The 13715-nt window shown below is 39.2% G+C and overlaps 1 protein-coding gene across 2 annotated transcripts in view; it reads left to right on the forward strand.

Moving 5' to 3' along the window:
- Positions 1-13715, forward strand: part of DENND2C (DENN domain containing 2C) — an 84606-nt gene that overhangs the window by 36633 nt on the left and 34258 nt on the right. For both annotated transcript variants that reach the window (XM_027866783.1, XM_027866784.1), the window contains exons 2-3: positions 11384-12395; positions 13046-13182. In XM_027866783.1, the coding sequence (XP_027722584.1) occupies positions 11560-12395; positions 13046-13182 (973 nt within the window). In that variant the 5' untranslated portion in view covers positions 11384-11559. The remainder of the gene's footprint in view (positions 1-11383; positions 12396-13045; positions 13183-13715) is intronic.

Genomic DNA, 13715 nt, shown 5'->3' on the forward strand with positions numbered 1-13715 from the left:
CGTTGCTTCTTTCTTTCTTCTTTCTTTCCTTTTTTCTTTCTCTCCTTCCTTCTTTCTTTCTTGTCTTCCTGTCTTCCTTCTTTTGTTCCTTCCTTCCTTTCTTGCTTGCTTTGCCTTCCTCCCTTCCATTTTTCTCTCTGGCTTTCTCAAATTTTAACATTTTTATTGATTTCTTTTATTTTTATACTGCCTTCAGTTCCAAATGTATCTCTTCTCCATTAACTATCTAAAAGCCATCCCTTCTAACAAGCGCATCAGTTAGCCTGACAATAAATGTGATATTTTATACACATAGACATAGCCCAATTCAAGAAAGAGAGAAAAGGATGTTTTCTCATTTCTTCAGAGGCCCAACTTGCTTATTATAATTATGTGATGCTGTTTCATTTTTTTTGTTCTATTGTGCATTGTGTATTCATCGTATATACTATTTTCTTGTTTCTGCTTACTTTACTTTGCATCAGTTCATAGAAATTTTCCCATGCTTCTCTGCATTCTTCATATTCATTGCTTCTTATAGCACAGTAATATTCATGAGTGCTGGAGCCAACTCTAACAGGCTCAAGCCTTGTTGTTAAGTTTTAAGTATAAGCATTTACACCTCAGAAATAAACAATTAGGTACAAATCAGATTTCGATTTATTGTTTAGTTGATTGTCTAGATGTAAGAAATGTTAATAACGCAGATGAAATTTAAAAGTGTGCGAGTGCTTTTTTTTTTTTTGAGAGCCTGGTTGTTAAACATTTACTAGCACACTCCTGTATGCTCTATAAACATTGCTTGAGGTCAGTAGTAATGCAATAGAATTCTTGGGGAATGAAGACTTCACCTGACAGGAGGCCTTGTGGCTGTTGGATGATAACAACCATTGGCATTTACATAGCACTTTAAGGTTAGCAAAGTGCTTTATATCCATTATCTCATTTGGGATTACAATACTCCTGATAATATTCTGTTATATTTATCAATCACTCAACTGATAATCAATAAACATTTATTAAGCCCCTACTATGTGCCAGACACTTGTGCTATGATTGGTCTTGTTCCAATAGATAAGCCTCTATTTTGTTTCCAGTTCTTTGTTACAACAAAAAAAGTGTTGCTATAAATATTTTGGCATAGATGGGAATGTTAGATCTTTGATCTCTTTGGGGTATGTGCATAGCAGTGGAATCAAAGGTCAAAAGGATGTGAAGGTCAAAAATGGTCAAAGGTTAAGAATATCTCTTAGCATAATTCCAAATTGCTTTCCTGAATGGTTGGACCAATTTACTGCTTCTCCAGCAGTGTAATCTTAAGCCTGTCTTCCACAACCCCTCCAACCGTGACTATTTCCATCTTTTGTCATCTCTGCCAGTTTGTTGGGGTCAAGCGTCCTTTATTTAGATAGCTACAGTCAGTACATATATGGTTTTCATTTTCATTGCCTACTTAAGAAGTTACATAAACTGATTCTGACTTTCAAAGCCCTCCATTTTCCCAGCATTATCTCATCCTGTCCCCTTGCATTCCAACCAAATTATATTGTTCTCCACCCCCTGTTCTCATTCTACCCTTTTTGGTCCCTCGGCTTTCTCTTCTCTCTCATGCCTGAATAGACCTCTTTCCCCATGGGCTTCTTTTGAAACCTCTCCCTTGCTTCAAAGTCCAATTCAGGCACCGTCTCTTCCATGAAACATTTTGTAGATGAAAGCAGTTACTTCCTCCTCAAATTGCTCATGATACTTTGATGTGGACCTTTCCTTTCTCTCTCTCTCTCTCTCTCTCTCTCTCTCTCTCTCTCCCCTGCCCCCCCCTTCTCTCTCAGGTTTTTTTACTCCTCCATTAGGTTATAAGGTCCTTACAGATGTGTCCTGTGTAACTTTGTATGTATAGCATCTGACATGGTTCCTTGTACACAGTAGGTACTTAATAAATGCATGTTGAATAAATGACTATTTCCCTTTATATAATTCTTCCTTATGTCATATTCATTACATGCCAACATGCCACAATTTATTCTACTGTTCCTAAATTGTTGGATGTGAATTGTTTTGGGTCTTTTACAAATAAAAGTGCTATCACAAGCACGTGTATCTAGACAAGTCTTTTCGTTCTAAATAGTATCCTAGCATTTAGGCCTAGTAGTGGGATTATTGGGTTAAGAGACAGGATCAGTTTGGTAATTCATTTTGTCATTGGGTCATTTTTCAGTTGTGTCTGACTCTTCGTGACCCCATTTGGAGTTTTCCTGGCGAAGGTACTGGAGTGGTTTGTCATTTCCTTCTCCAGCTCATTTTACAGATGAGGAAACTGAGGGAAACAGAGTTAAGTGACTTTCCCAGGGTCACACAGCTAGTAAGTATCTGAGGCCAGATTTGAACTCTTGAAGATGTCTTCCTGAGTTGAAGCCCAGTGCTATATACACTGTACCACTTAGCTGCCCTAAACTCTTACTGTATACTTTTAAATCGCTTTTCCAAAAGATTGTGCCTTGTGCATTGCATCCAATAGTCAATGAGCCTTAAGTTTTTGTATGACAGCCATAAAGTTGGTAATAAGCCAATAAAATACACATTTTTTATTAAAAGATGAATTAGTATTGTAGGGAGAAGCCTGTTGGATATGGAAACAGAGGACCTGAGTTCAAATTCTGGTTCTGCCACCTACCACTTATATGACCTTGGATAAATCACTTACCCCCTCCAGGCTTGGATTTCCTCATCTGTAAAATTAGGGCACTGGAGTCTATGACCTCTAACATCTCTTCTCACTGTCAGTCCTGACTCCATAACAAATAACTTGTTAAAGTGAGTTCACAGCTTCAATAACATCATCACATTCCTGTTACCCATGGCCCTGACAATATTAAATTGTATTGTTTGGAACTCTCTTTATTAATTTCATGGGCATAATAGGGTGGTATCGCAGTCCTAATTTGTATTTCTCTGATCATTAAACAGTTTGAAGAATTTTTCAAGTGATTACTAACAATTTGTAATCCCTAAAAAAACCATCCTCAACTTTTGTCCATTGAGACACTGGGAAATAGATATTGCACAGATTTGTATCAGTTTCTTTTAGATTTTGCATTTTTAAGATTTTTTTCTAAAATAACAACCACAAGCTACTGTACTTTTTTTCCTTTTTGTTTTGGATATACTTTTTGGGGTTGTGTGTGTGTGTATGTGTGTAAAATCCCTTTACTTTTATGTAGATTAATTTATATTGTGCTTTTCTGTATGAAATCTTTTTTAAAAATCAAATTCTTTTGGCTCTAATAAAATGATGATTTTTGTTTTCTCCACAAATGTGATGATTATCTTTTCTCTAAGTTTTGATGTAAAAAAATATTTAGGTCATCAGTACCATCGAACAGTTCCCAGCACATAATTGGCGCTTAATAAATGCTTGTTGCTTGCTTGCTTGATAGTGTCTCATAGAGAGCAGCAGGGCAGCCAGGTGGCCCAGTGACTAGAGCTCTAGGCCTGGAAGTCAGGAAGACTCATCTTCCTAAATTCAAATCTGGCCTCAGACGCTTACTAGCTGTGTGACCCTGGGCAAGTCACTTGACCTTGTTTTGTTTGCTTCAGTGTCCTCATCTGTAAAATGAGCTGGAGAAGAAAATGGCAAACCAATCCAGCATCTTTGCCAAGAAAACTCCAAATGGGGTCACAAAGAATCAATTGAAAATGACTGAAGCAACAACAATAGTGATTTTGGCACAAGATCAGTGCAGGAGGGAAATATGTAGGTAACATGCGGGACCAGAGAACATGCATAGAGGAAGCACATGCATAGGAAACATGCATGGCCAGACATGTCAAGAGTGAGTAAGAACGGGAAACACTTAGAGCTAGAGCAACTCCTTTCAAAACCCACCAGATCTCCCGCTGGTGATTGTCGGACTCCTTCAGTTCAAACTCGGATCTAACTTACGGTCTGAAATTCCTTTAAGCTCCTGTCATCCTCCTAGGTAAGCAGTCTGGGGCATCTCCACATCATCCTAGGGGACTCTGCTTTAGCAAATACTGCAGAGGGTCTGTGTGTGAAGAGTTAGAGGTGCCAGAGAGAAGAGTTTCTTTTCAACCCCCATGATACCCCTAGTTACCATGCAAATCAACTTGGGAACAAGACTGAATAGGGCTATGGGAAGCTGCTGAGGCTGTAACTTATTTCCTACTCCCTTTTCTCCCCACCCCAGCCAATTGCTGCACTCCCTACCACTAAAATAACAAAACTCATCTAGTGATGGGGCTTTGTCCCAGGGTACTGACATCCAGGGGGCCTCTCTTCCCATTCCCTTGCTTTGCCTTACAACTCTTGAGCAAGTCCACACCACTAAGCAGAGCAGGCATTTCTGAATTTTCACTACCAGTGTCCCATAAACATGGTGTTATTCTCTTAGGTCAGCCTTCCACATTCCCCCTGCCCCCTACTCTCATATCCTAGTGTGGTTGGACTGTTCTCTGACTGCACTTTGGCACTGCACCCCTCCCTTCCCCAATGCTGACCTCACTCAACTGTTTTCCCAGAAGAAATCATTCCTAATTATGGTTCTGTATGAAGCTCATCCTTCCTGAAATGTGTCACCCGGAACTCCAGATGTGGCCTGACCAGATCAGAGTGGAGTAGAATATCACCTCCCTAGTCCTGGATACTAACTATGCCTCTAAGATGGCATTTGCTTTTTTTGGATTCTACCTCAACTGTTGACTCACTGAGCTTGCTTGTGAGTCTAGTTAAAAAAAAAAAATTCCCCAAAATCCCAGCTTTTTTTCAGATGTACTGATATTTAGCCACATTCCCCCATCTTGTATTTGCAAAGTTGATTTTCAAAAGTATATGTAAGGCTTTACATTCATCCCTATTATGTCTTATCTCAGATCTGCCCATTGTTCTCTCCAGTCTTTTGAATCTTGACTGTCATTTTTTACATGCCTCTAGCTCTTACGCATTCTGCTTTTCTGAATCATTTGACACGTCTTGATTCGTTGCTTATTAATATTCTCAAGTAATTTTATATGCACGTTTCATTTTTACTAGATTGCAAGGTCATCATGGGAAAATATTCTATTTTTTTCTCTTTACTAACACTTCATACATTATTGAGGTAAATGTTCATCCATACTCTAGAATTTAATGAAGATCAAATAAAATAAGCCAATATTTACAAAATTTTGGGCTTCAAAATTATCAAGTAGATTGTAGGTTTCTTGAGGGCAGGAACTCTGCCATTTTGTGTTTTGTCACTCTGTCCTCAGTACCGAATACAATTGAATAAAGTGGGCATCTACTTTATTGTTGAATTGAAAAAGTATAAAGATATTTACAAAACTCTTGAATTTAAGTGAAGATGAGATAAGCTTGCCCCTCCCTCCATATTAGCTTAGGTAAGTAAAGGAAAAAATGAAATTTGTTGAATCATCTTAGACTATGAGTTTCTCTTCTTTGTCTCAGTGACCTCATCAGCTCCTGCAGGTTTAATTACCATCTCTGTGCAAATGACTCACAGGTCTATGTATCTCAGCCCCAGTCTTTCACCTGAGCTTCAGTCTCATACATCACCTTTGGCCTGTGGGACATTTCAGACCAGGAGTCAAATAGACATATTAAAAGAACATGACCAAAGCAGAGCTCCTTATCTTTCCCCTTAGTGCCATCCTTCTTTTGAGGGGTTTCCTAAGTGACAGCTCTCTAAGATTATAAATTGCCAATAAAGCATCATTAAGCATTGGTTGAGAGAGTTTCTGTCCTGGGAATTCCCTATACCAGTGAAATTGTAGGGCGGCCAAAAAAATTCAAATTATGACTGTTGGGGATTCCATCATCTTTCCCAACACCCAACTTTGCAGCCTCAGTGTCATCTCCGACCCTTCCCTCTCACTTGCCCCACATATCCAGTTGGTCACCTAATCTCGTCCTTTCCTCTTCCATATCTCTTGCATTTATCCCCTTGTCTCCACTCATATAGTTACCACTCTACCTTAGGCCCTTCCTCACCATACCCTTCAAATTGGTCCCCTGCCTCAAGTCTCTCCCCCATTCCAGTGCACACAGCCACCAAAAAGTACAGATCTGACCTTATCACCCCTCCCCTCCTCATTAGACTCCCGAGACTCCCTTTTATGGCTAATAACAGTTATAAACTCATCTGGCATTTAAAGCTGTTTACCAGCTAGCCCTATCCTACATTTCCATACTTATGATATAATATTTTCCACATGCTCCACTCCACAGTCTAGCCAACCAGCCTTCTCCTCACCCACAACACTTCAATGGACTGTGCCCCATGCCTGGAATGCATTCCCTCCTTACCTCCATCCTCTAGGATGGCTGGCTACCTCTAAGACCCAGAGTGACAAAGCCATACAAAATGGCAGAGTTCCTGCCTTCAAGAAACTGACAATCTAATAGATAATTCTGAAGCCGTATAATTTGTAAATAGTGGCTTATTTCATTTGTTCTTCATTAAATTCTAGAATATGGGTGAGCCTTCTTCAGGAGGCCTTTCTGACTGGTCTTCTAATTGCTTTTGAATTTTTTTCAAGAAGCCTTGTATGTACACTTGACACTTACTAGTTCTGTGACCCTGGGCAAGTCACTTAATCCTGAATGCCTCACCAAAAAAAGAAAAAAAAATTAAAAAAAAAAGAAGAAGCCTTGCATGTGCTTTGTGTGCATTTTGTATATCATTTTATGTGGACATATTGCTTCCCTCACGAGGATGTAAATTCCTTGAAGGCATGATCTGTTTTATCTTTTTTTTTCTTTTTATCTCCATTTCCTGGCATACTGGCACATTTGTTTTTGTAGTTCAGTTATTCAGTCATGTACGACTCTTTGTGATCCTGTGGATTATGCCAACACTGGCAAAGATACTGGAACAGTTTACCATTTTCTTCTCCAGTGGATTAAGGCAAACAGAGGTTAAGGGACTTGCCCAGGGTCACATAGCTAGAAAGTATCTGAGGCCACATTTGAACTCAGGTCTTCCTGATCCAGGCCCAGCACTCTATCCACTGAGTCACCTAGTTACCTCCAACTGGTACATAGTATTTAATAAATTCTGGTTGATTGATTGACCGATCCAGTCTTCCAGTCAGTAAATTGCTTGTAAATAGAATTATTTACAGAACAGAATTGATCTGAAAATACAATTTTTAAAAACTTCATGTTATTTGGTATCATTATAGTAGAAATTTAAATGCATTTATTTAAAAAAACTCTCTTGCTGGGGCTCAACTGAACTTTTGTTTGAATGACCAAAAATCCACTGAGAAAAAAATTGAGAGCCACTAATCTCATTTTATAGATAATAAAACCAACCAACCAATCAACCTCGAACCCTGAGAATTGAAGTGGCTTGCCTAAGGTTATGCCGCCTGTTAGTACTGGGGCTAGGACTAGGAATAGAGTCTCTTGGTTTTTGGTAAGCTGCTTTTTTAGCTATCCTGTCCTTCCACTTTACCATCAGACAGTATTTAGCTCTTATTTAAAGAGAAAACAGAGGCAACAAATCGGCCTTGAAGGCAGAAATATTTGAGTGTGAATGTAACCTCTGTCACACCCTGGCTGTGTGACCATAAGCAAATCGCTTAACCTCTCTGTGTCCCAAGTGACAGCTCTTTAAGATTATAAATTACAAAGAAAGTGTCATTTTACATTGGTGGAGAGTTTCCACCTCGGGAATTTCCTATACCAGTGAAATTGTAGGTTGGCCAAAAAACAAAAAGCAAAAAAAAAACTTTAGGGAAAAGGCAGTATGTATTTTTTTTTCTTAAACTCATAAAAAAAATAAACTTTATAAAACTAACCTATCAGTATGACACATTGGTACAGGCAACTTAGATTTATCGATAAGATTTCCAGAGAATACAGGAATAAGTGAAGGAAATCTGTGAGAAAACGCTCTCCCTTGACACAGATGGGAATGGGTTTAAGACATAGTAGCTACAGTAAATCCTAGAGAGCTGCTTGAGTCACGTAGGGGTTAAATGACTTTCTAAGGATGAACCTCTATTTAACAAAAGTGGGATTTGAACCTGTCTCCCTGCCTTCAAGCACGTTATCCTCAGCAACACCCTGCCTTGACCTCCTCGGGATAAACTAGGCTAACACCGAAAACTATTTACAATTTACTTGTCTCTTCTAGGGTTTTGCTGGGGCCCCAGATGTGAATATGAAATAAGTTACAAGAGCCAGATTTTGGTTTCTAAGGGATTGGCCTGGACTGTGCTATTTTCTGGTTGTTTTAAAGTTAAAATTCTTTTCCTCTTAGGGCAGCCTAAGGAGTCATTTTATTTGCTTTTTCTCTTTCCAAAATACTCGATCTAGTTCCAACCATGGTAAAATACATACATATCCGTGGATGTACGGTAGTGTAAAGTTAGCAAAGTGCTTTAGATACTTTTATCTCATTTCAACCTTAGAAAAACCTTTTGAGACAGATACGGCAGGCATTATTGTTCCCATTTGACAGATGAGGAAACTGAGGCTCAGACTGTTTAAAAATTTTTTCCAGGCTATTAAAAGCCCACCAGCTACAAAAGATTGGTGAAGAAAAATGTTCTTTCCAAGAGCAGTCCAACTAAAAACACTGGAATAAAGGAGGGCGTTCTTAAAGAGTTTTGGAGCTGAACTGTAGCCGCTGCGCCCTGGTGCGATTGTTTCATGCCATCTTTTATCCACATGGTTTTCATTTTGCTTCGTTTTTAGTGGGATCCCATCTTCCCTTGAGCCAAGTGCCTTCTTTCCTACTGGCTTCCCTGGATGGGATACAGGAAAGCTGATTACAATTCCTTCCCATCAGCATTTGCTGCTCCTACAATGACAAGTGGTTTTTTGTGTTCTTTTATCAATTATGGTCAGCTGCACTGACAAGGGTGGCCAGGACGCTTTCCTGCCGGTTAATCAAGGCCGCACAGACAAAGCTCAAGGAAGGATGACCCACAGCTCAGGAAGTTTTGAGTCAATTACTATTTATAAGTCGTATACAGTAGAACGTGAGCTCAGGTCTCCATTCAGGATAAGAGGGGAAAGTTGTTAGCCAAAACCTACATGTGAGGAAGTGGCTAATGGGCCTGACTGAGTGAGACCTCTGTGTGAAAGGAAGGAATGTGAGACAGCCACTGTAAGTATTCCTTTTCTGCCTCGTTAGCTGTTTTGGGTCACGGGCGCGGCAGCAGTGTGGTGAGAAGTTCAGGTTTGGGGCACAGAAAGACTGTTCATGGGCACTGGGATCTTCAGCTCTGTATGTGTCACTCTGGTGGCAAGATGGAAATAAAACTTCATGGTGGATTAGAGTGATCTTAACACAGAAGGGGAAAAGGGAGGGGCAGCCTGTGAGCCCACTTCTAAACTGGCTCCTTACTCGTCTGGTTACATACCTTCCATTTATGTAGTTTCAATTCAAGTCAACAAGCACTTATTAAGTGCCTATTGTGTACCAGGTATTGGGAATATAAAAGCAGAAATGAAAACAGCACTTTCCCTCAAGAAACTTATGTTCTACTGGGGAGGGGGCAGGAAGGGCAATAAGGACACAGACACATAAATAGTCACTTGGGGAAGGGAAATGGTGGAAAGGGTGATATACCAACAGCCATTGCAGAAGATGAAATGGAGAAATCCCAAAAAGCACTTGACAAGACCCTCCAAGCTAAGTTATTTTCATAAAATAAGAACTGACATTTATAATTTATGTAGTACTTAAGGATTTACAGAGGTTGGAGACACAAGTAGTATCGTTGCATCCATTTTACAGATGAAGAAACTGAAGCTCCAAGAGGTTGTGTGATTTGCCCAGGGCCACACCGCTAGCAAGTGTAGAAACCAAAACTCCTGATGATGCTCAGAACAATGATCTTTCTCCTAGATTGTCCTGCTTCATTTGACTCTCCTCATGGGCAACCATGCCCAATGAACAGAGTAATAGGCCTGGAGTCAGGAAGACCTGGGAGTCTGTCACTAGTATCACCATGCTTGGAAAGTCACGTAACCTCTTTTTGCTTCAGTTTCCTCACTTGTAAAAGGGGAATAAAAATAGTACTCACCTCCCAAGGTTGTTGTGAGGATCAAACAAGATAATATTTGTTAAGTGCTTAGCTGAGTGCCTAGTACGTAGTAAGTGCTATTTAAATGTTAGCTATTATTAACTATTATTACCTAACTTCTGTCTGCCTCAGTTTCCTCATCTGTGAAAGGGAGATAATAATTGCACCTATTTCACAGGGTTGTTGTGAAGATCAAGTGAGATGATATCCATAAAGTGCTTAGCACATCACCTGGCACATAGTTGGTGCTTAATAAATGCTTGTTTCCTTCCTTCCCCAACCTTTCACTCACTAAGATGTATTTTTATACATCTTTTTTTTTCTTTTTCTTTTCGGGGTGTGACAGGTGCGGCTGGCTCTGCCACATAAGTCATTTAACCTCTGGGTTTTGTTACGTTCTGTGTAAAATGAAGGTTTTAGTCAAGATGACTTCTAAGGCTCCTTTTCGTCCCAAATCTACGATAATATGAAAAGCCTTTAGGAGGAAAAGAAGTTATAGATGAAATTAATGTGTGGACTTTTATGACCAGCTTCTTTAAAAAAAAAAAAAAAGCAGCAGTGCTGCCCTGCTTCAGGAAATTAAAATTTTATTTATTCAACAACCCTTTATACAGATGCAAAGCACTATGCTAGGCTCTGAGAGAGATGCAAAGATAAGACATGTTCCTGCCCTTATGGAATTACACAAGGGGAAAATATAGCAGAAGTAAATAAGCAGTGATGTACAATAAGTGTAGAATAAAACAGTGGAGAATAGATTATTATAAAAGCGTGAGTTACAAGGTCTTTTGTTTTAATTAATGCTGATCTACATTTGTCATGCTGGGAAATGTCAAAGGTAAGGTTCTCATAATACTGTTGGCACCCTCTTTCAAGGGATACCTTTTAGGGGTTGTAGTATTTCACAGGCAATCAGGACATTTTTACATATGCAATACAAGTATGCTATTTGGGGCTGTGTGCTTCAATATTTCCAAAGATCTGTGATTTTATCAGTATGTCTGCTCCTTCCATTGCTTTAGCATAGCAGATGGTCTTTATGAATTGCCATGGCCAAAATAATTTGCTTGCTATCAGCACACCTTCTTATGATTGATCTCTCTGGACTTAAAGCTGGACCTGGGGGAGGAGACGTGGTTGACCATGGGTGGTCAGGTCTGAACTGGAGGCATTTCTAACTTGGTAGGATATGCTGGTACAGAACCAGTGAGAGGTTACCTCTATCCATGAGGAGGTATCATAGTAGGATTTTAATGAGGATACTCAACTACCAAAGTAGTTAAAATTGGGATTTAAAATCCTTTTTTTTGGTTTTACATTTTATTTTTTTTCCTTTTCTTTTGAATAGGACTGTTTCCGATCAAGCTCTTGGCATTTTTCTACAAAAGAATTTTTTAAAGCCATTTCAGGTTGCAGATGAAATGGAAATAATACATTCATGGGGATTACAACTGAAGAGAAAGAGGATAACAGCCCTGTAACAGTTCTCGCAATGAAGCCTTTATAAAAATTCAGTCAGTTGACATGCGCCCAACAGGGAATATGGAGCTTGGCTTTTCCCGTCCGGCTGTCCATACACTGTCAAGAAGCCATTGTAAGAACATCAAGCAAAAGATCTCTCAGTGGGAAGGAAGGACTAATGGTGGATCGAATCCAGAACACCAGCAGCTGAAGGACTTTGGAGTGAGATATAACTGTCATCGTGATGTTTTTTCTAAGACGACAGCTGCTTCTGTGGAAAAGAGTAAAAAGTTGGAACCTATTAACTCTCCAAATCTGGGGCTGGATCTGAGGGAAGAAAAGGTCAAAAGCTGTGATCACAGTGAGGATGAAAATGAGAGGCGTGAATATGATTCAAGTTTATTTAACAACGAAGCCGAAACCAACATGGTGTGTCCTCAGATCAAACAAATTGAAAGCTGGAAAGATGATGTTTTGAATCCAGAGAATACGTTGCCTCCTGGAAACTTTTATACCTCAAGAGTATTATGGAAGAAAATGGAAGCACTTCCTCCAGATAAAGTCTTGAATTTGTCCTTAGAAAGCTGTGGCTCTCCAGCAAAAGAACTGACTTTCAGAGTTCTGGATAGGCCAAATGGAATGGCCAAGAGTTTAGAAAATGTTTACTCTGATCCTGAGGGACAAGAAGCTGGATCTTCTATAAACCCTCTGCCAAAGCCTCGTAGAACATTCAGATATTTATCCGAATCAGATGGTATGCCACTTAAAGAGAGTAACTGTAGAAGAGAGTACTGTGAAAAGCAGCCACTGGATAAACTGTTTGTAGAGCCCCCGGTACCCCCTGCTCCGGGTCTTGAAACAAAGAAATATGGTGGAAAAATTAGAAGGAGGTCTAAAAGGTTTGTCTCAAGTCATTTTATAAGTAATTACAAGTGTTATGGGTTGAACTGGATGGCCTCTGACATCTCTTCCAGTCTAGAAGCTCTGTGTTGCTGAATTTTGATTTAGTATTTGCAGAGTAGTGGAACTCCTTTTTCTTCTTCACAACAGGCTCAGTACCATTTTCCTTCTTTTGATTACAGTCTTATTCTGAATACATTGGCACTGAATTACCTGAGAGAGAGAAAAATAAGTAGAACAGGAAAAAGTGGAAGGACAGGAACTAGCTGATGTACTAGCTTGGGAACAGCAGCACAGGTTAGCAGCTCTGGGCTTTTAAAAAGGTACAGCTGAAGCACATACTTGAGCTCACTCTGTGGAACATGCAGAACTTAATTCCAATTTTTTTTTTTACTGTGGTTTGGACCATTCTTTTTAAAAAATGAAATTTATTGCATAAAATTTTTTGAAAGTTTAAAAAAAGTTTTCCACAATATGTCCAAAGTACATAGCTAGCTTATTCTGTCACACATAGCTGTCTGCTAATGAAAACACTTTTGCTATCAAATTTGATTCTATTAATTTTATCCTTTCTTTGATCTTTACCATACTGACAGAGGGTGGGATTTGAGCAAAAAAAAAAAAAAATTGGAAAATATGTCTTCTTTAGGAAATCCTTTGAGTTTGAAGATATCCAGCACTTTCGGAATCGGAACTCACCCAAGATCCATGAAGAACTTGGAGGAAGCTCTGGCCCAGCACTTTATTACACACAGTCAGAGGACAATATCTATGAGGATATCATATGTAGGTATCTACAATCTGTCTGGTTACATTTAATAAGTATGAATTTGGCAAAGCCCTTAACTGTAGGGGTGGTGATTTCTTTCCCAATCAGTCACTCCTTGCCCTAAAGGAAAAAAAATCTGAACCTCCCAAATATAATTTTTCCACCTCTGTACTGGATTTTTACAGCTGCCTTAGTAGGCTGTCCATATAGAATGTTGATAAACTTTGTACAGTATCTTATTTACATTTATCAGTAGCAGGGGTATGCTGGAGCCAGCTCAGAATCAGCCCCTAAAAGCCAATTTCAGCCTTGAAGAGCCAGTTGTTAAATTTTCAGTGTGAGCATTGAGCACTTGGAAATTGGCAAACACTACAAATCATGGCTTGATTTATTGTTTTGTTGATTTAAAACTTAAGAAAGTGATGGAGAAAATGTTAATAATGCAGATTAAACTTTAAAATGTGCTCTGTGTGTGCTTGTGCATATATGTGTGTGTAAATGTGTATTATATGTAATACATATGTGTATATATGATGCATCATATATACAT

Source organism: Vombatus ursinus, unplaced genomic scaffold (assembly GCF_900497805.2).
Source record: "Vombatus ursinus unplaced genomic scaffold, bare-nosed wombat genome assembly UNPS02014782.1, whole genome shotgun sequence".
Lineage (NCBI taxonomy): Eukaryota > Metazoa > Chordata > Mammalia > Diprotodontia > Vombatidae > Vombatus > Vombatus ursinus.